The sequence below is a fragment of the Anomaloglossus baeobatrachus genome, chromosome 2 (assembly GCF_048569485.1).
Source record: "Anomaloglossus baeobatrachus isolate aAnoBae1 chromosome 2, aAnoBae1.hap1, whole genome shotgun sequence".
NCBI lineage: Eukaryota > Metazoa > Chordata > Amphibia > Anura > Aromobatidae > Anomaloglossus > Anomaloglossus baeobatrachus.
Window position 1 is genome coordinate 764,916,043 of NC_134354.1, and position 27,728 is coordinate 764,943,770.

The 27,728-nt window shown below is 46.3% G+C and overlaps 1 protein-coding gene across 1 annotated transcript in view; it reads right to left on the reverse strand.

Annotated features, from left to right (window-relative positions):
* Positions 1 to 9,871: 9,871 nt before the first annotated feature.
* GAB2 (GRB2 associated binding protein 2) overlaps positions 9,872 to 27,728 on the reverse strand; it is a 206,664-nt gene continuing 188,807 nt past the window's right edge. The window contains exons 4-10 of the mRNA XM_075337513.1: positions 21,190 to 21,761; positions 19,588 to 19,682; positions 18,525 to 18,813; positions 16,982 to 17,072; positions 16,766 to 16,867; positions 15,446 to 15,571; positions 9,872 to 12,257 (exon numbers count right to left, since the gene is read on the reverse strand). Of these exons, the coding sequence (XP_075193628.1) occupies positions 12,053 to 12,257; positions 15,446 to 15,571; positions 16,766 to 16,867; positions 16,982 to 17,072; positions 18,525 to 18,813; positions 19,588 to 19,682; positions 21,190 to 21,761 (1,480 nt within the window). The 3' untranslated portion in view covers positions 9,872 to 12,052. The remainder of the gene's footprint in view (positions 12,258 to 15,445; positions 15,572 to 16,765; positions 16,868 to 16,981; positions 17,073 to 18,524; positions 18,814 to 19,587; positions 19,683 to 21,189; positions 21,762 to 27,728) is intronic.

Consider the following 27,728-nt stretch of genomic DNA (forward strand, 5'->3'; position numbering starts at 1 on the left):
TTTCTGTATTTGTCCCCTATGTTCCTCATCTCTCGTTAATACTCTTATTCTTCATGCAAATGACTGCTATATGCATCTGGTACACCCTTTTTTTTTTGCTGTCCTTCTGCACTCTTTGCACTCATTGCCGCTAGATTGACAAAACCTCCCTGTCTGCTTGTCTAGCGCAAGCGCATTGTATCTGGTTTGCACGGTAGTGAACTCTGGTGTCACCCCTTGTTTCCTTGAACTTGTAGCACCTCTATCGTGCAGGTGCCCTAGTTTTTTTTTTTTTTTCTGCACTCACTTATTACCGGAGCATGTCTCCTTTACAAAAATAGAATGCATACTAAGCATTAGAAAGTAAAAATCCCTGGACGTCATTTTTATATATAAATGTCCCCCCCCCCCCCTCTTTTTAGTGGTTTCCTCACTGAGCCCGCTTTTTTTGTCATTGTCAGACATTCTAAAAAATTTTAATCAAAATAATTTTCAATCGCAGTGCCCTTGCAGTTCTATTCCTCATTCTTTATAGTTTTATATATAAATAAATAAATATAAAAAGATTTTTTTCACGTCCCTCTGGATATTCACTCACGATCGCTGTATCCCCATATATAGTTCTATATATATACTTTTTTACACATTGTTTTGAATTTTCACTCACAATCTCTATATCCCCATGTAGAGTAGAGGACTAAATACCAAAAAATTCACCTATACTCCATAGGTTCGCACACCATCTTAAACACATCCCTCACATCTCTTCCCCCCTGACTTTATTAAATAACACGAGGAACAAGTGTTTTCATGTCTTTATTCATTCATTTATTTATTTTTTATTTTTTCAGTATTCCCTTTGTTGGAATTATCCATGTTTCTTGGGATCATGCTGTTCCAGACACTTTTTTCTGTTATTCACGATCGTTCCATCTTCCCTTTTTTTTTTTTCTTTTTCTTCTCTTCCTTCCTTCCTTTTTTTTCTTCTTCTTTACCATGTGGCTCTGAGTCATCAGCTCTGAGTCATACGGGCAGTCCTTAATGCATACATGGCTGTTTGCTCCTTATATATAGGTCCAAGTGGCCTTGCTGTAATATGATTTATTTTCCTGAGGAAGGAGACGGATGTCTCTGAAACGCGTAGGAACTGTCCAATAAAAAGGAAATCTTTTAATTTACACGCATCTGTGGTTTTTAGCACGGCATAAACCCGGTCTTTTCTTCTACCTGTGTGATATAAAATTCCTCTCCCGGGGCTGCAGCTAAACCACCGGGCACTCACAGGCTATCATAAGGGATTGTGACTGGCACAACCTCACCAGGTGAGTGCTTCTTTGTCTTGTTTGTCCACCCTCATACCAGGTAAGACCCTATTGCGCTTTTTTCCCCTTTACAGTTCGACACAGTAGACCATTCCCTCCTACTACAGATCCTCTCATCTCTGGGCATCACAGACTTGGCCCTATCTTGGATCTCCTCATACCTAACCGACCAGACGTTCAGTGTTTCCCATTCTCACACCACTTCCTCATCTCGCCCCCTATCTGTCGGTGTCCCCCAAGGCTCAGTTCTTGGACCCCTGCTGTTCTCCATCTACACCTTCGGCCTGGGACAGCTCATAGAGTCCCACGGCTTCCAGTATCATCTCTACGCTGATGATACACAGATCTACCTCTCTGGACCTGACATTACCTCTCTATTAACCAAAATCCCACAATGTCTATCTGCTATTTCATCCTTCTTCTCTGCACGATTCCTAAAACTTAACATGGACAAAACAGAGTTCATTGTCTTTCCTCCTCCTCACTCATCTCCTCCAAGAAGCCTTTCCATCAAACTTGATGGTTGCTCACTCTCCCCAGTCTCACAAGCTCGTTGCCTTGGAGTAACCCTCGACTCTGCTCTATCCTTCAAGCCACACATCCAAGCCCTCTTCACCTCATGCCGATTACAACTCAAAAATATCTCCCGGATCCGTGCTTTCCTTAACCAAGAATCTGCAAAAACATTAGTGCATACCCTCATCATCTCCCGCCTCGACTACTGCAACCTCCTGCTCTCTGGCCTCCCTTCCAACACTCTTGCACCCCTCCAATCTATCCTAAACTCTGCGGCCCGCCTAATCCACCTCTCCCCTCGCTACTCCCCAGCCTCGCCACTCTGCCAATCCCTTCACTGGCTTCCCATCACCCAACGACTCCAGTTCAAAACATTAACCATGACATACAAAGCCATCCACAACCTGTCTCCTCCTTACATCTGTGACCTAGTCTCCCAGTACCTACCTGCACGCAACCTCAGATCCTCACAAGATCTCCTTCTCTGCTCCTCTCTTCTCTCCTCTTCCCACAATCGCGTACAAGATTTCTCCCGTGCCTCCCCCATACTCTGGAACGCTCTACCTCAGCACATCAGACTCTCCACTACCGTGGAAAGCTTCAAGAGGAACCTCAAGACCCATCTCTCTCAAAAAGCCTACAACCTACATTAACCCTCAGTCCAGTAGACCACTGCGCAACCAGCTCTATCCTCACCTATTGTACCATCACCCATTCCCTGTGGACTGTGAGCCCTCGCGGGCAGGGTCCTCTCTCCTCCTGTACCAGTCTGTCTTGTACTGTTAATGATTGTTGTATGTATACCCTCTTTCACTTGTAAAGCGCCATGGAATAAATGGCGCTATAATAATAAATAATAATAATAATATATAGATGACGTGCTTGGCCCCTGTTTGTACAAACTACAGCAAAAGCAAAGAAATGAGTCGGAGCATATGTTGTTATACTGCGGTGTATAGGAGCATGTTCACATGGTGGCCATTTAAAAGTCAAACAAAAATGAACATAATCCTTAGGTTTTTGGCTGTCGCATGTAGTTTATACAGTGTGTCCACCCATATCCTGTCCAACGCCATTAATTTGAGAACGGCGGCAGCTATAGGCATAGAAGTGTTGTCTAGGTATAGTAAAGTATCCATGCGCTACACAATGAAACCACCTATAGCGCCACCTGGTGGAAAACAACGGAGTTAGCATTTTTATCTCGAAAACAGAACGAGAGAGAAAAAAAGTGAATTGCAAAGTTGTAGGGCAATACGAATCGACACCTTGCATACAGAAATGCAATGATATGAAATCCATGACCCCCCCCAAAACATTGAATGCTGGTCACGCATACGGCGCTCATTTAACTTTGATGCTCAGTGTCCTCCGTCAGCTGCAATGCACATCTGGGCTCTGCACAGCATACTGTATCTTGCTGCACGTTGTGCAATATGGTAGGTGACACGTTTGCACAAGCATCTGTGATACATCGTGGTAGGTCCTGCAATGTTGGTGGAGGGGTCACATACACCTGCTGTTTGATGTGACCTCACAGAAAGAAGTCCAATGGGGTCAAGTCAGGTGAGCGGAGGCCACTCCACACAGCCACCATACCCAATGACTTGTAGGAAGGTCTCCATGAGGTATCGCTTCACGTCCGCAGCCTTGTGAGTTTTACACGTTCTAATCATAGCATTTCTGTATGCAAGGTGTCGATTCGTATTGAATTGATGATGCCCTACAACTTTGTAATTCACTTTTTTCCTCTATCTTGTTCTATCTCGCCATAGGTGGTTTCATTGCGTAGCGCATGGCTACTTTACTATACCTAGACACCACTTCTATGCCTATAGCTGCCGCCGTTTCCAAGTTAATGGATGTGGACAGGATATGGGTGGATGACTCGCCCACCCCAGGGCTATGGGACACCCGGTGCCGGGCCAGACTAGTCCGGGGGTCTTCAGTGGTGGCTGGGCCCGACTCCGTACCCTGGTGGGGTCAATTAATATGGCTGGTGATTTGGGGGTGATTAAAGTTTGTATTCGTGACGCCACCTGTGGTTTGCGGCTATTAAGCCGCCGCTGCTGTATGAGGCCTCCAGGGCTGGTGGAATGGCAGCTTGGATGGTTCTGCTCCCCACAGGTGGAGCGGTGCCCCGGGGCAACACTTGGTGCTTGTAAGTGTCGATGTAGTGATAGAAGTCTATGCAGTGAAATAACGGAGACAACACCAGGGGGTGCAGTTTCAAGGTGTTTACTTACAGTTCCTGGTAGGTGCAAACTGGTGCCTCTGGACTGCTGAGACCCACTGTCAGGGACCTCCGCCGATCCTGGGTAGCTATGGGGGTAAAAGCCGGTACACCCCTCTATTGTGTCTCTTTTCTTCAGCTGACTCCTTAAGCCTTGCCCTTGTTGGCTGAACCTGGCTCGGCCTCCACTACAGCCTCCGGGCCAGGGGCTTGCCTGTCGGTAGTTTTACCCCCTTTCCAGAGGTTCTGCTGTGGGCTGTGGCCCGGGGAGTTTGCAACTTCCCTGGGCCTCAGTTTTTACTTTTGGAGTTGACTTCTCTTCCTCCAGTTTCTAGGGACCGTCCCCTGTGTGCAGCTTGATCCCTCCACCGATGTTCCTGTGGAACAGGCCACCAGCCTGAAAGCTATCTGTGGCCCTGGAATCCATTCTTTTCTCTACCTGGTGTCACCTGGACCTACTGGGTCCCAGGGTCTTCACCAGGAAGCGTCGCTTTCTTCTTCTTGCTCCTGACTGACTAGAGCTCTTTCCTTTCAGCTCTCTCTGCAGACTCTCACTTCTCCCTTCTCTGCCTCCCGCAGACTTTCTCACTCCCCTCCTCCCTGAGGTAAACTGCCACTCTCTCTCTTGACCTTCCTGTAACTACTCTACACTCGGCTGGCTCCTCCCACCCACCCACCCAGTTGCTTAGCTCCCACCCTATGGGAGCAGGGATGGGTCTTGCGGCCCCTCCCAGCATGCAGCATGGGAGGGTTGCTGTCACTGTCCCTGGTCCCTGTATGTACCTAACAATGGGTGTAGTGCAGATTTGCCTATGGACCGGCGTTCACTCCTTTCCTTACCCAGGATGGGACATCACACCGCTGGATGGGGTGCAATGTTCCTGTGGCGACGGAAGCCTCAGGGGTGCCACATGGACACACTGTATAGCTTAGTATGGGCTCTGGTCCTGCTCTGCCCTTTTCATCACTGAGGATGCCTGAAACAAGGTGAGGTGATATTAGTGGATAGAACCGCCCTGATTTGGGTACACCTCTCCCCATTCCTAGGATGCGCTGTACATAGACTCAGGTTTTGCACTGATGGTGTAGTAATGTCACTTAACAACTCAGAAGCACAGCGGACGGCTCCCTGCTCCGCCATTATATTCACCTGTATCCGCCACCTGAGGATATCCGAAAAAAGTTAATTCGGCACTGCGCTACCCCCCGCTCTCAGGGCCCATATCAGCCTTGCGGTTGGTCTTTACCGGTCACTTGCCATAAATATATCTTTTTCCTGGTGTAAATTGCCTCTGATCTCCTGAATCCGGCGCAGTCTTTCTTTTGTTTCTGCGCCTCTCCATTTCTGAGATATGGCCACTTCTTCCATTTATATAAATCTGATCTTTTTTTTAAACAAGTGGGCGTGGTCCTCAATAAGACACACTCCGAAGAGTTGAGGACCACGCCCACTTGACTAACAACTAGATTTAAATACAGAGAGCTATATCTCCGGAATGGAGAGGCGCAGAAACAAAAGAAAAATGGCGCCGAATTCCTGAGAACAGCGGCATTTACACCAGGGGAAAAAAATAGCATTATATTCCGAACCATGTGGAATATAATTCAGGTCTATGTTAACCAGAGTCATGTTTCTGTCTTTTAAAGCTCATCAGCAAAAATTCTTTATTCTGTTTAGATTTATTTCTTAATAGTGATTGGAGTGAAGTTTTCTCCTGATACAGTTGAACGAACCATATATTTTCCTTCAACCACCACTAGAGGGAGCTCACCATATACAGGTTTACTATTGAGTTCGATGTCCATCCAGTACTCAGGCAGCTTCTGTGCTCCCCCTTGTGGCCACTGCCAGCAGACAATATTTTCCACTCCAGTAGAGTTATTTTTGGTAAAAGACGTGATGAAAACATTTTAAAATCGAGACTCTGGACACGAAAAAGGTATTTAATATGTACCAGGTTTATTGACGACATCAGAAATAAAATCCTAAACATGAATTCTAATGTTAAAAACGACAAATGTCTATCTAGGGAGTATAAATAAAAGGACAAGAACTATTAAAAAAAATAAAAATGAATAAATTAATAATTTACGTGGTTACTTCACGATGACTTGTAAATTAGTAACACAGATCTGGTAATACGAGATATACATTCCATGTTGTAACAAAGGGAAGGTGGGTGAGGGGTATTGGAAAACGTCAATGTGGGCGATTCCCGTGTGTCCAGGAGATTACTATACTGATCAGTGTCCACGCCTGTATCTAAAAAATGAGGACTGGGGTTTATTTTATAGGTCAGAAATGGAATATCAAGACTTATGTGACCCCCCCAACCCTTCACCCCCCCAAGATAGTCATAGGTTTTAGAAACACAGTTTATGAATGAAAAAAATTGGAGCTGTGTGTTTGAAAAATACCAGTGTGGTATAAAGATTTTGATATGTTACATGCATGTGCTCCTCGGGGGCAGGGCTATGGTGATCAACCAATTAGCTTTATTTTCCTCTTTCATAATGTTATCATCACATAAGTGGATACAAGATAAGCAGAATCTATCCCTAACAGTTGTGATGTATTTTTTCACACATCATGACTGGGTACCTGTAAAAATATATACTAACATGATCATGACTCATTTAATCTCCTGAAATACTCTGTGCTGCTGAGACACTCCCACCCCTTTCATTTACTTTCCACTGGGCCCGCTCTGACTTGTTATTTCCATTCCCATCCTCTTACAATTCCAGTCCTCACATCATCAGGACTGGACCGGTCACTGCCTCACTCAAAAGCTCTCCTGAAATACTCTGTGTTGCTGTTACAATACGAATATCAAAAGTTTCTATAATGTATTGTGTAGAATTTCGCCCACCACACGGCTTACACCTTCTGTGATATAAAAGCACAGCATAGGAAAGATAATGCAGCCGTTAAATAATGGATCCCCAGGTTTCTTTTTGTTTTTTTTTGAGGGAAGGGGGGGGGGGTGCCTTCATTTGATCTATTTTTAATACTAAGGCTTATAATAATCTTTAAAAAATAAAATAAAAATAAGGGCAAGTTGCTTCACCAGCCTAAGCTTATAAAAGCCAGAAACATCATCAGTACGTAGTTTACAATTGCAAAGTAATATATATATTTTTTTTTTTAACCTTTTTTGTTTTCAACTTTTTGGAATTTTAAAATTATTATTCCTTTTTGTTTTTAAGTGTCAAATTTGAATATATTGGCAGGTACCTGAAACTTTTTTTTTTTTCTTCAGTCCTGACTTTAGGGAAATTTTTTGTAATGAATTCAAAATGATTCAAATTTTTAAATTAAATTTGATACATTTTTTAAAATGCGTCAATTTTGAATATATATTAGAAGGTACCCGGAAACTCTTTTTTCAGTCCTGACCTTTTGGTCTTTTTTTTTTTCCCCCTAATGAATTTACCATTATTACATTTTGAAACTAAATTTGATTAGAACGCAAAAGAAATGGAGGAAATGTATCTTAATAAAAATAAATTAAAAAAATGATATATCTATCTATCTATCTATCTATCTATCTATCTATCTATCTATCTATCTATCTATATATATATATATATAATAAATAAATATATATATATATATATATATATATTATATAATATTATATATATATATATATATATATATATATATATATATATATATATATATATTATATATATATTATATATATATATATAAAAATCTATAGGTTATGGGGGAACTGGGTTAAGAAATAAGAAATTAATAATCTATCCAATAGGAGATCGATGGGGTCCTATTGATCAGCTATTTGGACCCCTGGCTGCTAGAAGTACCCAGTGTCCGAACTGGAACGTCACAGCTGCATCCACTTTGTGGAGGCGGTTCATTTCAATGGGAGGTGCAGTACCGAGAGTGGCCACTACATGGTGTAGAGAGCAGCGGTATTTCAGCTTCGTACATTTTATTTGTACAATTATTAATTTGAAAACTTACTGTCTTAACATGTTTTTCGGACAAAAAAAAATTATTTTTATTTTTTAAAAAATCTAATTGGTGATATTACTACAATTATAAAGCGCAAGTATATAATAAAATAAATAAATAAAAAAAAAATACTCCCCCTTCAATGTTAGTCAACATTATATATGTTAGCCAACATTATATATCACATATGTGATGTGTTTATACTGGACCAAAAGGAGACCAAGCAATAGCCCCTGAACCACGCTGCGGTATGTGTGCACCATTTGGTGGCACAGGTGAACGCATGAAGCTCTGCCATGTAAATGAACCCTCAGAACCGCAGGCTTCATAGAAAAAGCTGAAAAATATACTGTAATTAATACTGATTGTTTTTTTTTTTGCTTCAGATTAAAAAATAAAAAAAAAAACCCCCACCCTTGTAAAAAGCTGAAAAACCCTCAAAAACATGTAGTGTTTTTTTCCCCCTAATTAGTCCAACACTACACAGACAACTAAGGGCGGCCAGGTACTTTTATAAAAAAAAAGAAGTGCTAAACAAGACCGTATCCTTCAATTCCACAGTGATCATATATACTTAAAATTAAAACAACAAATACAATAAAACAGTGTAAAAAAACACAATATAAAAAAATGCTAAAAAATTGATCTGAACAAATGCAGAAAACTATTAGCCCTAGAAATGAAGAGCTCGAGCCAGAAGAACCTTCACACACACAAAAAAAAGAAAACAAAATTAAATTTGTGGTAGTAAAGTTTTCGCAATCACAGTGTTTTGCTACTTATAGAAAGAGTCATTAGTCAGAAATTTGGGGAGTGCAGAGGTTACAGCTGCACCAGGGCCCGCTATGGGGAGTGCAGAGGTTACAGCTGCACCAGGGCCCGTTATGGGGAGTGCAGAGGTAACAGCCGCACCAGGGCCCGTTATGGAGAGTGCAGAGGTAACAGCCGCAAAAGGGCCTGTTATGGGGAGAGCAGAGGTTACAGCCGCACCAGGGCCCGCTATGGGGAGTGCAGAGGTAACAGCCGCAACAGGGTCCGTTATGGGGAGTGCAGAGGTAACAGCCGCAACAGGGCCCGTTATGGGGAGTGCAGAGGTAACAGCCGCACCAGGGCCCGCTATGGGGAGAGCAGAGGTTACAGCCGCACCATGGCCCGCTATGGGGAGTGCAGAGGTTACAGCTGCACCAGGGCCCGCTATGGGGAGTGCAGAGGTAACAGCCGCAACAGGGCCAGTTATGGGGAGTGCAGAGGTAACAGCTGCACCAGGGCCCGCTATGGGGAGTGCAGAGGTAACAGCTGCACCAGGGCCCGCTATGGGGAGAGCAGAGGATACAGCTGCACCAGGGCCCGCTATGGGGAGTGCAGAGGTTACAGCTACACCAGGGCCCGCTATGGGGAGAGCAGAGGTTACAGCTGCACCAGGGCCCGCTATGGGGAGTGCAGAGGTTACAGCTGCACCAGGGCCCGTTATGGGGAGTGCAGAGGTAACAGCTGCACCAGGGCCCGCTATGGGGAGAGCAGAGGTTACAGCTGTACCAGGGCCCGCTATGGGGAGTGCAGAGGTTACAGCTGCACCAGGGCCCGCTATGGGGAGTGCAGAGGTTACAGCTGCACCAGGGCCCGCTATGGGGAGTGCAGAGGTTACAGCTGCACCAGGGCCCGCTATGGGGAGTGCAGAGGTTACAGCCGCACCAGGGCCCGCTATGGGGAGTGCAGAGGTTACAGCCTCAACGGGCCCGATATGGAGAGTGCAGAGGTAACAGCCGCACAAGGGCCCTGCAATGGAAAGTGCAGAGTTTACAGCCGCATCGGGGCCCAGTATGGGTAGTGCAGAGGCAACAGCCGCATCGAGGCCCCGCTATGGGGAGTGCAGAGGTTACAGCTGCATCAGGGCCCGCTATTGGGAGTGCAGAGGTAACAGCCGCACCAGGGCCCGCTATGGGGAGTGCAGAGGTAACAGCCGCACCAGGGCCCACTATGGGGAGAGCAGAGGTTACAGGTGCACCAGGGCCCGCTATGGGGAGAGCAGAGGTTACAGGTGCACCAGGTCCCACTATGGGGAGAGCAGAGGTTACAGGTGCACCAGGGCCCGCTATGGGGAGAGCAGAGGTTACAGGTGCACCAGGGCCCGCTATGGGGAGAGCAGAGGTTACAGCCGCACCAGGGCCTGCTATGGGGAGAGCAGAGGTTACAGCCGCACCAGGGCCCTACTATGGGGAGTGCAGCAATAACAGCCACACCTGGGCCCGCTATGAGGAGTGCAGTGTTAACAGTTGCACCGGGCCCTGCTATGGGGAGTGCAGAGGTTACAGCCGCACTGGGGCGTGCAGAGGTTACAGCCACACTGGAGCCCTGCTTTAGGGAATGCAGCAGTGACAGCCACACCAGGGCCCCGCTATAAAAGTGCAGAGGTTACAGCCACACCAAGGACTCCGCTATGATGAGTACAGCGGTTACTGCCGCATCGGAGCCCTGCTATGGGGAGTGCAGAGGTAACAGCCGCATCGGGCCCTGCTATGGGGAGTGCAGAGGTAACAGCCGCATAGAGGCCTTCCTATTGGGAGTGATGGGCCCGAAAGCTCATCTGTCACGTACTGACACCAATATTATGAATAACAGTATTAGGAGCTTCAAGTTATGCCTTTTCTACAGTTTAGGAGATTTACTCTGCCCCCGAGGAAGCGGGTAACTAAGATGATTTGCAGGTTAGCCAAAGATGTGATCCACGCCGACCATGATTCAGTCTTCAGGGGTGGAGTGAATCAACCTTGGTTAATCTGCAAAGCATCTTTGTCAATATCTTCCTCAAGGCAACAAGTAGCTTGTTCCCGCCCATGAAGAGCAACCCGGTCCTCGGGGGCGGAGCAAATAACTTCTTTACACTGCATTTTTGGTAACCTCTACCATCGGAAAAAGCCAGAATTTGTCCTCCAGACTGTCCTAGTCCTTGCTGACAGTCTCCAATTCACCCCCTTTCCCCACCAAGGTTGGAAGGGTGGAGATGGAGCCATTAACCACAATAGGCTTTTGTTTTTCTTCCACTGGTCAGGTTCCATTGATTAGTTGGATAGGGTACAGGGCACTTTTGTTTTTTATTTGGATACTGTAGCAACAGTTTGCAAAAATATCTAGAACAGTGATGATAATGACACACAACACGCGCACATTTTACACCAGGGAGGACTCGGCGCATTTTGGGTAACAGTCTAGAGGAATTGCTTTGTCAAAAGCCCTATTAAAATATTGCTGTGCAAAAAGTGACGTCATCACAAGGCAAATTAAAAAGGTATATTTTTTTTAAAAAAAAAAAGAAAAACTAAATTTGTAAAATTCACCCGTCATGTTGCGAAATTTTTGGGAGGGCACAAACTTAGGCGCCATTCATGCTCTATTCACATCCAAAGCTGCGTTTAGATTTTTTGCCAAGTCCCCGTGTTCCATGCCCCTGCCAGATCCGCGCCCGACCACGTTCGGCTCCCACAATGCAACAGTTGCGCAGCCGTCAGGTACGTATAGACTCTAAATGGCGGGCAGCAACATTTCGAATGCTGCTTTGGAAGGGACTAGAGAATAACACCTGACAAGACTGTTTGCCGTGACTCTGGGCACTATGTCCACCATTGCTGCAAAAGAAAGAGATGCTTTGTGGTGATTTAAAGGCACAGCTACATAAAATTTAAAAAAAAAGAGATTTTGTATGTAATTTATATGCATTAGTGTGTACGATAATCAGCCCCCTCCCCCACTGTGAAGGAAGCCCGTCTCTATACATTAGACTACGTCTGACGAGCTCGAGAACGGTCAATATGGCGGCCAGGGTGGGACCGGTGCACTTTTACAGTCAATGTAATACTCAGTGCTACGTGAAGCATCGATTATAGTAACCTAGAAAGTATCGCGGCCCCTTAAAGAGGTAAAGACGCCAGCGCGCGGGGGGGGGGGATTTGCATGATAGAGAACTCCTCCCACAGCGCCGGTTTTCCGCTATTGTAAAAGACAGTACAAGCAGCATGGCGGTCAGCCGCAGCGCAGAGGCTCCAGCCTGTCAGCACTTGTCAATGTCCACCGGGTGGCGCTGTCACGGCTTGGCGCTCTTGGCGGGCTCCGAAGACTGGCGCACGTCCGTCCACTCCTGCATTGTGTTTTGCAGCGCCTGCGTCTTCTCTTTGTCCACTTGTACATAGTCCACCTTTTCATCAGATGTGACAGAAGACGTGGAGGGCTGCGGGTGACAGAAACAGGAAAGAATATCACTATCACCCAGCTTTCCCGAGCCAGTGAATGGCAGACTAAAGGCGTGCCCCTCCTTTATTGTACACAGATGCGTCAGTCAGGACTAAAGAAAATCTGGGAGACAACCCCAGAGGGAGCATTAACTCCAGCAATATTGATGATCACTCAGCTTTCCTAAAGTCCTGAATGGCAAATCCAGTAGTGTGGCCTCTGTCCTTAGGGCACACTACTGGATAATCTATCAACCTGTGATTCAGCCCCACCAATGCTTTGTAAGTTTCTAGCATTATGATAGGTGACTACTCAACTCAGCTTTCCCAAGCTCCTGAATGGCAGATTAAACCTGTATACCTCTTTCACGTGCAGAGATGTCATTCAGGACTATAGAGTATTTCACTCACTGTAAATAATTTCTTGCTGCTTTCTCTGGTGATCGTGGTGCTTGCTTTCTGGGCGTGCGCGCCACTACCTGTTTGTCTGCTCGTCGCTGAAGGTCTCTATAGATGTTGTGGGTGGTGCATAGTGACGTCACCAGGGAACTTTCCCTGAACCCCCCGCATCATCGTGAGGCCGGATGTGAGAAACGCGGAATTCCAGGTTGCGGCACGCATGCGCTCGTTACTGCGATTATTTCCACAGGGGTATAGGGTACATATAGCTGACTTTGCACAGTGCTGTATGGCCCACCGAGGAAGCCCAACGCGAAACGAGCGTCGGGGCCGGTAATTGTTTACATTCCTGAGGCAGGATAACATGGGTAAGTTGGATCCTTACATCTCTTTAATCTATTCACATTTTTGTGGTACTTAACTGCCCCTTAGTGGCCGTGGGTAGTTACTACAGGCCTTATCACTACTAATTGTGTTCTATTGGGTTTTGTGCAATATTAATATTTATTATAACTATTTTATTGCTGATGCACATTTAACCAGTTCCAGTACAACAACCTTTTGATATATTTATATATTTTTCCTGATCCATACTTTATACCCCATCCGTACTGTGCCCTCAAGGTTTTGTTCACAATTCCTTTCTGCTCTTCATACTCCCCCAATTGGTTATACATACTATTTGGTGTTTTTATATGTATATTTTTATATTTGTCTAATAAAATTATTTCTGATCAATATGGATTTTGACTCCATTTTTTTCTGAGGTGTATTCACATAGGAGTTTTCCATTATATTGTTAAATATGGTTTTTCGGATGATTCTGATTACAGGATTATCTATCAGCCTGTGATTCAGCTCAACCAATGATTTCTAAGTTTCTAGTATTATAAAAAGGTGATTACTCAGCTTTCCCAAGCTCCTGAATGGTAGATTAAACATGTATACCTCTTTCACGTGCAGAGATGTGAGTCAGGACTATAGAAAATGTGGGAGACCACCCCAGAGGGATCATTAATCACAGCTATATTGATGGTCACTCAGCTTTCCTAAAGCTCTGAATGGCAAATTTGTATTATTGCAGTGGTGTAGCATCTGTCCTTATGACGCACATCCAGATAGCATTGGATGAGCTGAATAACAGGCTTAGAGATAATCCTGTAGTCTGTCTGGATGTGCGCCGTAAGGACAGAGGCCACACCACTGCATTAATACATATTTGCCATTCAGGACTTTAGGAAAGCTGAGTGACCATCAATATAGCTGTGATTGATGCTCTCTCTGGGGTTGTCTCCCAGATTTTCTTTAGTTCTTAATGACCTGTCTGCACGTGAAAGAGGCATACATGTTTAATCTGTCATTCGGGAGCTTGGGAAAGCTGAGTAATCACCTTTTACAATACTAAAATCTTAAAAAAACTACAGGATTATCCCTCTCAGCCCATGATTCAGCTCATCCAATATTTTATAAGTTTCAAGTATTCTAAAAAGTGATTACTCAGCTTTCCCAAGCTCCTGAATGACAGATTAAGCATGTATGCCTCTTTCACGTGCAATCTCTCATTCAGGAGCTTGGGAAAGCTGAGTAATCACCTTTTAGAATACTAGAAATTTAGAAAATATTGTATGAGCTGAATCATGGGTTGAGAAACAATCCTGTAGTTTTTCTGAGTTTCTAGTATTCTAAAAGGTGATTACTCAGCTTTCCCAAGCCCCTGAATGGCAGATTAAACCCGTATCCCTCTTTCACGTGCAGAGTTGTCATCCAGGACTATAGAAAATCTGGGAGATCACTCCAATCAATAACAGCCACATTGGTGGTCACCCAGCTTTCCCAAAGTCCTGAATGGCAAACCTGTATTAAATAGTCGTGTATTACTTTGCCCTTATTGAACACATCCTGACAGACCAACTTTCTAGGACAGAGTGAAAACCCTGGAGTGCTGCAAATAGGGCCATATAGGCGGCCACCCAGCTTTCCTGCAGTTCTGAATGGTATGTGTCTATGAAGTGATGTATGCTTTCTTATCTTATCACACTTTTTAATGCAGATACATAGAAAAAAAAGGGAGATAGTTATAAGAATATCATTGGAGATGATCCAGCTTTTCTGGGCTCCTGAATGAATAATCTATCGATGCAGTGTAGTTTCCCCTATTCCTTATTGCACAGTTGATAGATCGAATAGTCAGAAGTTAAGAAAAGCGGAAAAACAAACTATATTTACACCCATATTGATTGTCACTCAGCTTTCCTAAGCCCCAGAGTGGCAAATATGCACAAAGTTGCCTTCCCTTATACTTTTCCAAATAAATATGGATAGATTTGTCCATCATGACTCTAGAAAGTCAGGGAGACAAACCCAGAGGAAGCATTATTGACAGTCACATCCATCTTTCCCAAAACCCTGAATGGCAAATGTGTATTAACGCAGTGGTGTATGACCGACCCTTCTTTTTGCACACATCTAGACTGATGCAGTTTTCTACAAAGGCGACAAAACCCCTAGGAGAGCTCTAATAATGGTTGTCACTCAGCTTTCCCAGGTCCCTGAATGGTAAACCTGTATACTCCTACAGTGGTGTACACCCTCCTCCATTATTGCACAGATATAGACCAGTTAGGCTTTCATAATTGTAGGAGAGTGGGGAGGAAACCCTAGAGACAGCTGTGATGACATAGCAGTCACCCATCTTTCCCGGGTTCCTGCATGTCAAATCGCCATACCAGCATTATCTTGACTGATCAGCCATAAATCACCCTTGGAGGCTTTGTATAATTGGCGTTACCTTTCTGTGGGGGGTTGGTGACACCGGCTGAAAGTCCAGCGCCAGATAATCCACGCTCCCGGTGCTCTTCTTCTGGGCCGGACTGTTGGTACCGCTCGCTCCCGGAGAGGCAGACACTGGATTTTGCTTAAAAGGCGAAAAAAATTCAATAATTCTGATGCTTTAATAGAGAACGCGGATTTATAGCCTTCATCTTAACCACTTCCTGCCCACTTCCCAGTACTGAGGTATGATTTAAAGCTGGTGGGCCCAAACCTGTAATGGGAACACCAAGGGTCACATGCCATGGGAGAGGCATCGTGGCCGCCAGAGATGGGAAAGGGGGTCACCAGGGCTGCTAGGTATGGGAAAGGGGGTCACCAGCCATAGGGGAGGTGGTCACTAGGGTCGCCAGCCATGGGAAAGGGGGTCACCAGGGCTGCTAGGCATGGGAAAGGGGGTCACCAGCCATAGGGGAGGTGGTCACTAGGGTCGCCAGCCATGGGAAAGGGGGTCACCAGCCATAGGGGAGGTGGTCACTAGGGTCACCAGCCATGGGAAAGGGGGTCACCAGCCATAGGGGGGGTGGTGACTAGGGTCGCCAGCCATGGGAAAGGGGGTCACCAGCCATGGGAAAGGGGGTCACCAGCCATAGGGGGGGTGGTGACTAGGGTCAACAGCCGTGGGAAAGGGGGTCACCAGCCATGGGAAAGGGGGTCACCAGCCATAGGGGGGGTGGTGACTAGGGTCGCCAGCCATGGGAAAGGGGGTCACCAGCCATGGGGGGGGTCACTAGGGTTGCCAGCCATGGGAAAGGGGATCACCAGGGCTGCCAGCCATGGCAAAGGGGGTCACTAGGGTCACCAGCCATGGGAGAGGGGGTCACCAGCCATGGGGGGGGGTCACTAGGGTCGTCAGCCATGGGAAAGGGGGTCACCAGGGCTACCCGCCAAGGTAAAGGGGGTCACCAGCCATGGGAGGGGGGGGGGGAAGAGTGGTCACTAGGGTCGCCAGCCATGGGAAAGGGGATCCCTAGGGCTGCCAGCCATGAGAAAGGGAGTCACCAGCCATATGGGGGGTGGTCACTAGGGTCACAGCCATGGGAAAGGGGGTCACCAGTCACTGGGGCGGTGGTCACCAGGGTCGCCAGCCAAGGGAAAGGGGGTCACCAGCCATGGGGGGGGTGGTCACCAGGGTCACCAGCCATGGGAAAGTTGGTCACCAGCTTTGGCGACCTCCACTATTACTCTGATATGACATATACACATCTCACCTAGTAAGGATGAATTTTAGATCCCCAAAGTTTCCCAGACCCACTGTGCGCTCAGACTGCCCACCTACCATGGCGACGTAGTTTTCTCGCTGTCCCCGGAGCTGGTGCTGGTAATACTCTGTGTGGACACCGGGCGGCAGTATTGAGAAGAGCCGGATTTCAGTGAATGCCTGGAAGAGAATTATAGGTCGCAATAACTAACAAAATGCGCCGGATAATATTCTTCTGATGCCGGATTATTGGACGGGTATACACTTATTACAGTCAGTGGCTGCTCTACTCACGTCTGTCTGCACCATGATTTCGTGACTGGAGACTTGAAAGGAAGTTCATCAATTATGGTGGTCCCCCGCAGGTCCAGAGGGGTCGGCTTGGCTGTGGAGTAGGAAATTGTGGGTAAAAAAAATAATAAAAGTAACAAATAAACATTGAAAGCAGAGATTCCCGGTCTAATGACAGAGGGAGGGTGGGCCGGCAAGACACAGAGGTGGGGAAGGACCAGCGAGACAGAGGGCGAGAGGGAGGACGGGCCGGCAAGACAAAGGGCGAGAAGGAGGACGGGCCGGCAAGACAAAGGGCGAGAAGGAGGACGGGTCGGCGAGACACGAGACAGAGGAAGGGCAGGCCGGAGAGACAGAAGACGAGAGGAAGGGCGGGCCGGCGAGACAAAGGGCGAGAGGGAGGACGGGCCAGCGAGACGGAAGGCGAAACACGAGACAGAGGAAGGCCGGGCCGGTGAGACAGAGGGCGAGAAGAAGGGCGGGCCGGCGAGACAGAGGGTGAGAGGAAGGGCGGGCAGCGAGACAGAAGGTGAGAAGGAGGCAGGCCAGCGAGACAGGGGGCGGGCCGGTGACACAGAGGGCGAGAGGAAGGGCGGGCCGGCGAGACACGAGACAGAGGAAGGGCGGGCCGGTTGAGACAGAGGGCGAGAGGAAGGGCGGGCCGGCGAGACAGAGGGCGAGAGGAAGGGCGGGCCGGTGAGACAGAGGGCGAGAGGAAGGGCGGGCCGGCGAGACACGAGACAGAAGAAGGGTGGGCCGGTGAGACAGAGGGAGAGAGGAAGGGCGGGCCGGCGAGACAGAGGGTGAGAGGAAGGGCGGGCCGGCGAGACAGAGGGCGAGAGGAAGGCGGGCCGGCGAGACAGAGGGCGAGAGGAAGGGTGGTCCAGTGAGACAGAAGGTGAGAAGGAGGCAGGCCAGCGAGACAGAGGGCGAGCCTGTGACACAGAGGGCGAGAGGAAGGGCGGACCGGCGAGACACGAGACAGAGGAAGGGCGGGCCGGTGAGACAGAGGGTGAGAGGAAGGGCGGGCCGGCGAGACAGAGGGCGAGAGGAAGGGCGGGCGGCGAGACAGAGGGAGAGAGGAAGGGCGGGCCGGTGACACAGAGGGCGAGAGGAAGGGCGGGCCGGTGACACAGAGGGCGAGAGGAAGGGCGGGCCGGCGAGACACGAGACAGAGGAAGGGCGGGCCGGTGAGACAGAGGGAGAGAGGAAGGCGGGCCGGCGAGACAGAGGGCGAGAGGAAGGGCGGCCCGGCAAGACAGAGGCAAGAGGAAGGGAGGGCTGGCGAGACAGACTGAGAGGGAGTGAGGGTGGGTTCCGGCAAGACAGGGACAGGAAGAGTGAGGGCCAGTGGGCAACAGCGAGGACAAGCGAGAGGAAGGGAGGGAGGACGAGCGAGAGGAAGGGAGGGAGGGCAAGCGAGAAAAAGGGAGGGAGGGAGAGCGAGAGGAAGGGAGGATGGGCAGACCCCTACCGATGGCACTCATATCTGAAGTACGTAACAGAAGACCCCTGATAACCCGTGTCACACTATAGAGAGGCCTACCTTTCCGATCTGGCTTCAGGTTGCGATTGACCGGCGGAGGCTGGATGTCACTGACTCTGGTCGGCCGCTGGCACAGGGAGGCTGTACTTCCTTTGCGAGCAGGAAGGGTGGCAGAAGAGAACCCCATGAAATCAAAGTGGTTTGGGCCGGGGCTCATGGGAATATACACGCTCTGGGCATTGTCGTTCAGTTTCTCAGAGTTGAACTGGGATGCCGAGCCGGGGTTCATGGGAACGTAGTTGTCTTCAGAGTCGGCACTTTCTGACCTCGTCATGGATTCTTTTGTTTGCTGAAGAACAGATTATGCAGTAATTGAGATCCAAGCCCATAAAGTATCCAAAAACTCAGAATCGAAACCAAGCTCAGTACATACGTGGCCAGCATATTTATAGCCATTTTTCTAATACAGAGCTCCAGAAACCCTGCATAGAAAATGAAATGATGAAATTCAAGCTTCCTGCAGTTACCACTAGAGGGAGCTCACTGCATTACTGTATGCAGTAAACTTTTGAGCTCCCTCTAGTGGTGACTAAAGGCAGCCAGGTTCTACATCATTCACCCCTATGACACCATCATTGGAAGCTCTGACATTAACCTTTTAAGGACCAGGCCAAATTTGACCTTAATGTCTAATCACGTGTTAAATCATGAAACTTTCCTGAATTTACTATACTTTAATTTATTACAACCCGTTATGTCAGTGTTCGGCCTTCGGCTGCGGGGAACCGGTGAAGGCAATGAGGGAGCCATCTCCCTCTATTAAACCCCTTAAATGCCACAGTCAATAGTGATCACTGCATGTAAGGAGTTACCTGAGCCGCAGCAAAGCACTGACGGCTCGCATTCCCCTGTACTGCATGTCTTCCCCTGTACTGCATGTCTGCAAGCAAGGAGACGGGAGTGTTAGGCCGGATTTACTGGCTTTTTATCATCCTAATGGAAACTGGCACATCCATTAGGATGTGAAGAGCCAAAGCTGTGACGGGAAGCGGTTAATAACAGTGTTTTGTCCTGAAAATTACTTTAAAATCAATGGAAAAAGACAATACAGCCATTTACTCACAAGGTAGGAATTGAACCCATCATTGATTGACTCCACCGACTGCTCCGTGCTGAAATCTCCAAGATGAGGATAGTCATAGGCTTCACAGGACGAGGCTGCAAACAAAAAACAAGATATAAAGCTGCACCCCATGCTCGCGCTAATACACTGCCCCAAACAGAGGGCGTTTCTCCACAACATTATTAATATTCTTGTACATAGGGGGCAGTATTATAGTAGTTATATTCTTGTGCATAGGGGCAGTATTATAGTAGTTATATTCTTGTACACAGGAGCAGTATTATAGTAGTTATATTCTTGTATATAGGGACAGTATTATAGTAGTTATATTCTTGTACATAGGAGCAGTATTATAGTAGTTATATTCTTGTACATAGGGGCAGTATTATAGTAGTTATATTCTTGTACATAGGGGGCAGTATTATAGTAGTTATATTCTTGTACATAGGGGCAGTATTATACTAGTTATATTCTTGTACATAGGAGCAGTATTATAGTAGTTATATTCTTGTACATAGGAGCAGTATTATAGTAGTTATATTCTTGTACATAGGAGCAGTATTATACTAGTTATATTCTTGTACATAGGGGCAGTATTATACTAGTTATATTCTTGTACATAGGAGCAGTATTATAGTAGTTATATTCTTGTACATAGAGGGCAGTATTATACTAGTTATATTCTTGTACATAGGGGCAGTATTATAATAGTTATATTCTTGTACAGCAGTATTATTGTAGTTATATTCTTGTACATAGGGGGCAGTATTATAGTAGTTATATTCTTGTACATAGGAGCAGTATTATTGTAGTTATATTCTTGCACATAGGGGCAGTATTATAGTAGTTATATTCTTGTACATAGGAGCAGTATTATAGTAGTTATATTCTTGTACAGCAGTATTATAGTAGTTATATTCTTGCACATAGGGGGCAGTATTATAGTAGTTATATTATTGTACATAGGAGCAGTATTATTGTAGTTATATTCTTGTATATAGGAGCAGTATTATAGTAGTTATATTCTTGTATATAGGGGGCAGTATTATAGTAGTTATATTCTTGTACATAGGGACAGTATTATAGTAGTTATATTCTTGTACATAGGAGCAGTATTATTGTAGTTATATTCTTGTATATAGGAGCAGTATTATAGCAGTTATATTCTTGTATATACGGGCAGTATTATAGTAGTTATATTCTTGTACATAGGGGGCAGTATTATAGTAGTTATATTCTTGTACATAGGAGCAGTATTATAGTAGTTAGATTCTTATACATAGGGGGCAGTATTATAGTAGTTATATTCTTGTACATAGGGGCAGTATTATAGTAGTTATATTCTTGTACATAGGTGGCAGTATTATAGTAGTTATATTCTTATACATAGGGGGCAGTATTATAGTAGTTATATTCTTGTACATAGGGAGCAGTATTATAGTAGTTATATTCTTGTACATAGGGGCAGTATTATAGTAGTTATATTCTTGTACATAGGGGCAGTATTATAGTAGTTATATTCTTGTACATAGGGGCAGTATTATAGTAGTTATATTCTTGTACATAGGAGCAGTATTATAGTAATTAGCGGGAAAACCTTACCTCGATGTCGTCTGTTTTCCATGGCCGGCAATGTGTTCCTCCTTGGAATGTTGACAGTAACAACTCCTATGTTGTCCCCGTTATTTGGCTGAGGACTTCCCCAGCGAGTTTCTGAATGACCCGGTTTCGGGGGTCTTGGTGGAGGAGCATTCTGGAAGTCATTGGAAGCTAATCCCAACGCATTATGATTCTTATCCAATGTAAAGGTCCTTGGTATTTGATAAACTGAAAGAGGAGTCCCGGGAAGGTCGTACGAGTCCGTGGAGAGTTCACCAAACTCTTTACATAGCGCGTTGTTCGGGGTCTTGTAGGTGTAAACATCCTCATTGTCAGATTCTAGTGCGGTAAGGCTGGACTTGGTTGGAGTGTCTGAGCCAAAGCTCCTGGGGAGATCGTAAGCGCTGTCCCTCAACTCCGAGCTCAGACGTCTCGGCTTCGGTAAACTGTAGAAACCGTGGACCTGACCACTCACTCCATTCATGCAGTGTCCATAGCCCTGAGCCAACTTCTGGACGGCTGTGTCACTACGCATGAAAAAGGAAGACCGCGTGGCTTGAGAAAAACTGGCGCTTCTGGGAGGAAAAAAAAAAAACAAATAAAATTTTCTTAAAATTCATAAAATTTTGTAGATAAACAAGTGGAGAACCACAAGACAAGAATTGGAGACCAGGCCACCTCCGATTCTAGAGACACTGGTCAAGAAGGGACCTTAGCTTAAAAATATAACACTTTAATGATATAAAAACATAAAAACATCTATAAAATGCATAGAAAGAGGTTTAGGAGGAAAAGGCAAATCCCACTGTAAGGATGGACATAAATAGTCTACAAAGCTACCTTACAAAAACTGATTCATATATGTGAATGGTCCTCTAAAAATAGTAGTTGGTTACATATATTGTAAAACACCAAATATAACCTAATTTATTTCAAAGGACAAATATAAAGGGTCACAGTATACACAGATTGGTGCATGTACAAGTGCATCTCAATAGAATTAGAATATCCTCAAAAGTTAATTTCAGTAATTCAATACAAAAAGGGAAACACATATTATATAGAGTCATTACACACAGAGGGATCTATTCCTATATATTATATAGAGTCATTACATACAGAGGGATCTATTCCTATATATTATATAGAGTCATTACACACAGAGGGATCTATTCCTATATATTATATAGAGTCATTACACACAGAGGGATCTATTCCTATATATTATATAGAGTCATTACACACAGAAGGATCTATTCCTATATATTATAGAGTCATTACACACAGAGGGATCTATTCCTATATATTATATAGAGTCATTACATACAGAGGGATCTATTCCTATATATTATATAGAGTCATTACACACAGAGGGATCTATTCCTATATATTATATAGAGTCATTACATACAGAGGGATCTATTCCTATATATTATATAGAGTCATTACACACGGAGGGATCTATTCCTATATATTATATAGAGTCATTACATACAGAGGGATCTATTCCTATACATTATATAGAGTCATTACACACAGAGGGATCTATTCCTATATATTATATAGAGTCATTACACACAGAGGGATCTATTCCTATATATTATATAGAGTCATTACACACAGAGGGATCTATTCCTATCTATATATATAATTGTCTTATTCTGTCTGTCTGTCTGTCTTGCTCCAAAATTCTGACGTTACCGCGACAAGCGTCTCATTGGCCGCTCGCCTCGGCTCCGCCCCCCGCATGGATTGGCCGCTCGGCCAGGCTCCGCCCCCCACACGTATTGGACTCTTGCCCCCGGCCCCCTGCACGCATTGGCAACTCGGCCACGCCCCGCCCCCCTCACGCATTGCACGCTCGCTCTGGCCCCGCCCCCCGCACGCATTCCCCGAACCTACACGGAGCCCCAACTCCCAGGTGAGTGCTGTACCCCCGGGAGCCCACACCAGCATACGCCGGCAACCCAGCCGACACATACCCTCGCATTGCTGGGGTTGCCAGCGTACGCTGGTGTGGGCTCCCGTGCGTGCGGGGGGCGGGGTACGCTGGTAACCATGGTACACATCGGGTAATATTGTGTAGCATGGTTACCAGCGTACACCGGCTCCCAGGTGAGCGCATCAAGGTCCTGCAGCGGCGGAACACACACACACGCACACACATAAGAACAGACACACACACATCAGATCACACTCACTCTCACACACACACCTCACACACACACATCAGATCACACTCACTCTCACACACACACCTCACACACACACACATCAGATCGCATCCACACACTCACAACATCCAGTGATATTGCTTGCTTCTCGGCGGCGATACTGTGTGTGCAGTGACCTTCCAGGACCTGCCGGAGGATCACATGGCCGGAAGCATGTGGTATCTCCGGATGTTGTGAGTGTGAGCTCGTATGTGCAATATCGTCAATGTGTGTGTGCGTGTATGCGATCGGGTGTGTGCGTGTATGCGATCGGGTGTGCGCGTGTATGCGATCGGGTGTGCGCGTGTATGCGATCGGGTGTGTGCGTGTATGCGATCGGGTGTGTGCGTGTATGCGATCGGATGTGTGCGTGTATGCGATCAGATGCGTGCGTGTATGCGATCAGATGTGTGCGTGTATGCGATCGGATGTGTGCGTGTATGCGATCGGATGTGTGCGTGTCGGCAGAAGGCAGAGGAGCACTGTGTGCAGCACAGCTGCTGGGACCGCCCTCCGGAGGGCACAGGCAGAAGTGGGGTGTGAGTGTATGCGATCAGATGTGTGCGTGTATACCGTCTGATGTGTGACTGTGGAGCACGATGGGGGGTGCACAGAATGGGGGATGGAGCACGATGGGGGGTGCGTAGCATGGGGGATGGAGCACGATGGGGAGTGCGCAGCATGGGGGATGGAGCACGATGGGGGGTGCGCAGCATGGGGGATGGAGCACGATGGGGAGTGCGCAGCATGGGGGATGGAGCACGATGGGGGGTGCACAGCATGGGGAATGGAGCACGATGGGGAGTGCGCAGCATGGGGGATGGAGCACGTTTGGGAGTGCGCAGCATGGGGGATGGAGCACGATGGGGAATGCGCAGCATGGGGGATAGAGCACGATGGGGAGTGCACAGCATGGGGGATGGAGCACGTTTGGGAGTGCGCAGCATGGGGGATGGAGCACGATGGGGAATGCGCAGCATGGGGGATAGAGCACGATGGGGAGTGCACAGCATGGGGGATAGAGCGCGATGGGGAGTGCGCAGCATGGGGGATGGAGCACGATGGGGGTGCGCAGCATGGGGGATGGAGCAGGATGGGGGGTGCGCAGCATGGGGGATGGAGCACGATGGGGGGTGTGCAGCATGGGGGATGGAGCACGATGGGGGGTGCACACCTCCCCCCAAAAACACACACACCGCCACACACACACTGCACAACACACACACTGGTAACCACAAACACCACTGAGGCCTATGAGAAGGAAGCTTTTAAACAGCTTAATAATAAATTGTGTTACAGTCGAATGGATACAAATCCTACCTATAAATTTCAGAAGGAATTAGAGGAGATTATATTAACAGCTGTTGATAATAATGTCATTCCTAAATCTGTGGCAGAAGGCCTTTTACTAGAACTACCGGTCACTCCCACTATCTATTTCCTTCCCAAAATTCACAAGGACCCCCTACAACCACCTGGGAGACCGATAGTGTCAGGCAATAGGAGCTTATGTGAGCCTGTGTGCCAGTTCCTGGACCATTACCTTAAGCCCTTTGTCAGCACGTTGCCATCGCATATCCGGGACTCAACTGAGTTTCTTAACAGGATATATGACATCAGGATGGGTGAAAATATGCTGATGGTAACGGCTGACGTACAGTCATTATATACATCAATAGCACATGAGGCAGGTATCTCGGCAGTTGAATTCTATTTGAGATCCTCTAACATGGACAACCAAATGGTGGACCTCCTTTTGCAATTACTCAGATTTGTTTTAACACATAACTATTTTTTGTTCAAGGACCGCTACTACCTCCAGGAGAGGGGTACTGCAATGGGGGCGTCTTGTGCGCCCTCTTTTGCAAACCTTTTCCTGGGTTGGTGGGAGCGGTCCATCCAATTTTCATCTGAATTTTCTGGTACAGTCCATCTATGGTTAAGGTTTATAGATGATGTATTTTTTATTTGGGAGGGGGGGGTCCACCATTTGGAGAGGTTCATGGAGAATTTAAATAACAATGAGGATAACATAAAATTTACTTATGTTTTCAGTAATACAAGTATCGACTATCTTGATGTCAGGATCTCCAAGGATGATAATGGGAATTTAACAACTGATATTCACCGTAAAGAAACCGCTGTAAATGCACTGTTGAGCGCGAAGTCTTCTCACCCAGCACAAACGATTAGGGCCATTCCAACAGGTCAGTTTATGAGGGCTAAACGTATATGCTCCTCTAATGAACTGTTTGAAGTGCAAGCATCTGATCTAAAAAAACGTTTTCACTCTCGTCACTATAGAACGGAAGTGATAGAGGATGGATACCTACGGGCACAAAAAAGCACGAGAGAACAACTTTTGAGACCAACGCAAAGAGGGCAGGACAACAAGGTGAGATATATAACTCCTTACCATGCTCAATGGCGGGAAATGTCAACCATCTTGGAGAAGTACTGGCCTATTTTGTTGTCCGATGGTGATTTGGCTACAGTACTGACCCCCAGACCAGCTATTACCCCGAAGCGCTCTAAAACGATTAGGGACCTAATAGTGCGAAGCCACTACATACCATCTCCTCAGAAATATTTTCTTGGTGTTGATAGAGGCCCCAGATGGGGGTGTTATTCATGTGGGGACTGTAGTGCTTGTACGCAGGTGGAGAGGAGTTTTGAATTTTATGATTCTTCAAGAACAAAGACATATAAAATTCTACATTTTATAAATTGTCGGTCCTCGGGCATTGTTTATTGGGCAGTTTGCCCCTGTGGCCTGATATACGTCGGTTTGACGTCAAGGGAATTCAGGACTAGGATCTTGGAGCACATTCGGGATATTAAGGGCGCTGCCAAGCTTAAGAAAGATGAAGATATTGACATGTTGAAGAATATCCCTAAACATTTTAGAGAAAAGCATAACTGCAACTGGAGATTGTTAAAATTTAGGGGAATTGATAAAGTTCATCTTGGAGCAAGAGGGGGTGATCTTAAAAATAACTTGGCTCAGAAGGAAATCCGCTGGATCACCATCTTAGATACGATTAAACCTAAAGGGCTCAATGATACGGTGAGCTTTAGGCCCTTTTTGAAATACAGGTAGTTCACGACTTTTGTGGATGTTAGGCCAATACTGTACTGCATACCTCAGCCCGAGTGTTTTTAATCTCTGTTTTTAACTGTTTTTAATTTTGTATTTTTGTAGAATTGAATTACTGGTTCCCAACCTACAATAATCCGAATTTGCTGTTGTGGATCAAATCTGGAGGGCCTGGAGAGCGAATAATATACTGAGATTTACAGTAATGAAGCATATTTATGTTAAACATAACTTACGTTATGGCTGCTATGTATTATATCCGTCAAACATTACTTGTGGTGTGGTTGTCATGCATTAAGTGCTGGTTAAAACATAGCAAGATCCTGTATATATTAATCTACACTACGAGCGCCTGCCCTGTTGCTTGCCCATACTTAAAATGGCATCCGGATCCTCTGTGCTCAGCGAACGCGCGCGCGGTGTCCAGGTTACGGCCCCCTTCTGTTTCGTGCCCGGCGTCCAATGGTTGCCCGGTCCCATGCGCATGCGTGGGATGGACTTCCGGGACGCCGGCCGCGTCACTGAATGCGGAAGTGACTGGACGGCGTGCGCCATCACTGCTGAAGGCACATTAGGGACAAGGTATTTGTAGAACCGGTCTTCACTGCCCCTGCACCTCCGGACGAAGCTCCGGCGAAACGCGTTGGGGTGCGGGGCAGTGCGACCTGAGGCCTGGCTCTTTGATTTAAGGTGGTGGTTCGAGGGGTTAAATTCCCCACACTTTAATTATGAGCAATTACGTGTGTTATCATTAATATTTTTTCATCATACCTTAAGTAACTCTTTGTACATGTGTTATGTTGCATATGGTGGGGTATGTGCATTATGATGGAAGTGCAATAATATGAAATATGTCCTTGGACTAACAGCACTGTAAATAAGCACTTTTATCCATGTTCATATGCCCCTGGGTGCCGTTATATGTATTTATATTTACATGGGAACTGTGCAATATCTTTATACTAGCTACATGCATATTTGCTGTATTCAGACTGATGCCCTTTTGTATGTTATATTGCACAGAGTATGATATGTACTATATGACTGAGGTGCAATAATATGAAATATGTCATTTGACTAATAGCACTATAAATAAGCACTTTAATCCGTGGTTACATATCCTTGGGTACCGCCATATGTATACTTATTGCCCTGTGTATGCTGCATATAAGCTCAGTATACGAATTTTTGATTATAGCCTGTTACTTGGGTCGCACTGTCCTGTTTTTCTG